The following is a 2185-nucleotide window of genomic DNA, read 5'->3' on the forward strand; positions in this document are numbered from 1 at the left end:
CTGCTCTGCCACGAGCCCTACCAGCACCCCTGCCTGCTGGACTGCTACCACAACTTCTGTGCCAGCTGCCTGCGGGGCCGTGCCAGCGACGGCCGCCTGCGTTGCCCCCTCTGCGGGTAAGGGACGGCCCGGGGCACACCAGGATTGGGGCACAGCCCTGCTCCCTGCATCCCCAGAGCTGCCCCCGTGGGTGTCCCCATGCTTGTCCCCATGCAGGCACCCCTCGGTGGTGAGGGGAGGCACGGGGCTGCCCCCCGTGGACCGGCTGCTGCAGTTCCTGGTGGACAGCTCGGCCGACAGCGAGGAGGACGTGCAGTGTGCCAACTGCGACCGCTGCTGCACCAAGGCGGTGAGGGCAGCGGGCTGCACTGGCAGCGCGGGCTGGGCGGGGCCATGCCTGCCACCAGCTCCGTCCCCTCACATAGGAGCTGGACACCATGTACTTCTGCAACACCTGTGGGCAGCCCCTGTGTGCCCCATGCCGTGAGGAGACCCACCGTGCCAGGATGTTCACCCGCCACGCGATCGTCTCCCTCTCCAAGCGCACCAAAGACATCCACAAGAAGTGCCGTGAGTGCCGTGCCAGGCTGCCCCGTGCCATGCCATGCCGCACTGAGCCATGCCAGGCTACACCACATTGCTGTCCCCTGCAGCACTGCACGAGGAGCCCTACATCATGTTCTCCACCGAGAAGAAGTCCATGCTCTGCATCAACTGCTTCAGGGACATGCAGGGGTGAGTATTCCCAGCCCCAGGCTTGCTGTGTGCCCCATCCTGTGCTTTCCTTGATGTCTGTGCCTGCAGGGAGAGCCGGGCACACTGCATCGACATTGAGACTGCCTACATGCAGGGCTGCCAGCGCCTGGACCAGGCAGTGATGGTGGGCAGGGCTGGGGGGCGTGGGGGTGGCGAGGGGGTGCAGTGCTGCCCCCTGCACTGCAGCCCCCCCCCCACCCCGGGCAGGCTGTGAAGGAGCTGCAGACCTCCACGCGTGAGGCCATCGTCCTGCTCAAGGCCATGATCGAGGAGGTTCGGAACAGTGCCAGCGAGGAGGAGGCGGCCATCAACTCCCTCTTCAGCCGCATGCAGGTGTGAGGCTGTCACCTGCACATCGAGCCCTGTGCCTGCAGGACAGAGCCAGGGCACTGGGAAGGGACTAGGGTGGCTGCAGGACACAGGGTGGCTGTGCCATTTGCAGGAGCAGCTCTCTGAGAGGAAAAAGACGCTCCTGAAAGCTGTGCAGAGGTGAGGGACCGTGGGCTGTTCCCCCTTTCCCAAGGTGGTTTGGGATGCCTGGGGCTGGATGGTTCCCTCGGGTCTTGCAAAGGCCATGCCATGCCCTGCTCTGCTACAGCCAGCACGAAGAAAAGGAGAAGGCATTCAAGGAGCAGCTCGCCCACCTTGCCTCCCTGCTGCCCACTCTGCAGGTAGGGCCTCACAGCAGGCAGGGACATCCTGACACCAAAGCCAGGCAGTGACAGACCCCCTCCACACACACAGGTCCACCTGGTGACCTGCTCGGCCTTCCTGAGCTCTGCCAACAAAGCTGAATTCCTGGACCTGGGCTATGTGAGTGTCACCAGCACTGCAGGGGTGGTCAGAGCATCCTGTGGCACTGCTGAGCTCATGGGCAAGGTGCTGAGCACCCCTCACCATGCTTCACTGCTGCCTTTCAGCAACTGATGGAGAGGCTGCAGAGGATTGTCAAGCTGCCTCACCGCCTGCGGCCGGCCCAGACCAGCAAGGTAGAGCCCTGCCTGCAGTGCCTGCGGGCAGTCTGCCCCAGCCCAGCTGTGCTCTCCTCTCTTGCCCCCCAGATCAACAGCGAGTACCGGGCAGAGTTTGCCCGCTGCCTGGAGCCCCTCCTGATGCTCAGCCCCCGCCGCTCCGTGGTGGGCAGCGCTGGTGGCATCGGACCTGGCATCACTGGCACAAACATGTGAGGTGCTAGGACATGTGCTACTGTGCCACGTGCCACACTGCACAGTCCCCTCAGCATCTCACCATGCCAACCTTGCCCCTGCTGCTGCCCTTGAGCCTGTCACCTCAGCAGGGGTACCAGGACAGCACAGGCACAGCTGCACTGATGAACAACAGGCTTCAAGTGACACTTCTGGGAAGTGGGGTGGGTGGCAGAGGGGTGGGCAGCAGCGGGGCTGGCAGGCGGGGGGCCGGGTGAGGCGCA

The 2185-nt window shown here is 64.6% G+C and overlaps 1 protein-coding gene across 1 annotated transcript in view; it reads left to right on the top strand.

Annotated features, from left to right (window-relative positions):
• Window positions 1-6: 6 nt before the first annotated feature.
• Window positions 7-2185, top strand: part of RNF207 (ring finger protein 207) — a gene marked incomplete at its 5' end in the record, with an annotated part of 4244 nt that continues 2065 nt past the window's right edge. The window contains 11 exons of the mRNA XM_005427480.2: window positions 7-116; window positions 217-349; window positions 426-570; window positions 654-735; window positions 805-880; window positions 964-1089; window positions 1199-1245; window positions 1355-1427; window positions 1501-1569; window positions 1677-1745; window positions 1818-1939. Coding sequence (XP_005427537.1) covers window positions 7-116; window positions 217-349; window positions 426-570; window positions 654-735; window positions 805-880; window positions 964-1089; window positions 1199-1245; window positions 1355-1427; window positions 1501-1569; window positions 1677-1745; window positions 1818-1939 — 1052 coding nt within the window. The remainder of the gene's footprint in view (window positions 117-216; window positions 350-425; window positions 571-653; window positions 736-804; window positions 881-963; window positions 1090-1198; window positions 1246-1354; window positions 1428-1500; window positions 1570-1676; window positions 1746-1817; window positions 1940-2185) is intronic.

This window comes from Geospiza fortis, unplaced genomic scaffold (genome assembly GCF_000277835.1).
Source record: "Geospiza fortis unplaced genomic scaffold, GeoFor_1.0 scaffold132, whole genome shotgun sequence".
In the NCBI taxonomy this organism is placed as follows: domain Eukaryota; kingdom Metazoa; phylum Chordata; class Aves; order Passeriformes; family Thraupidae; genus Geospiza; species Geospiza fortis.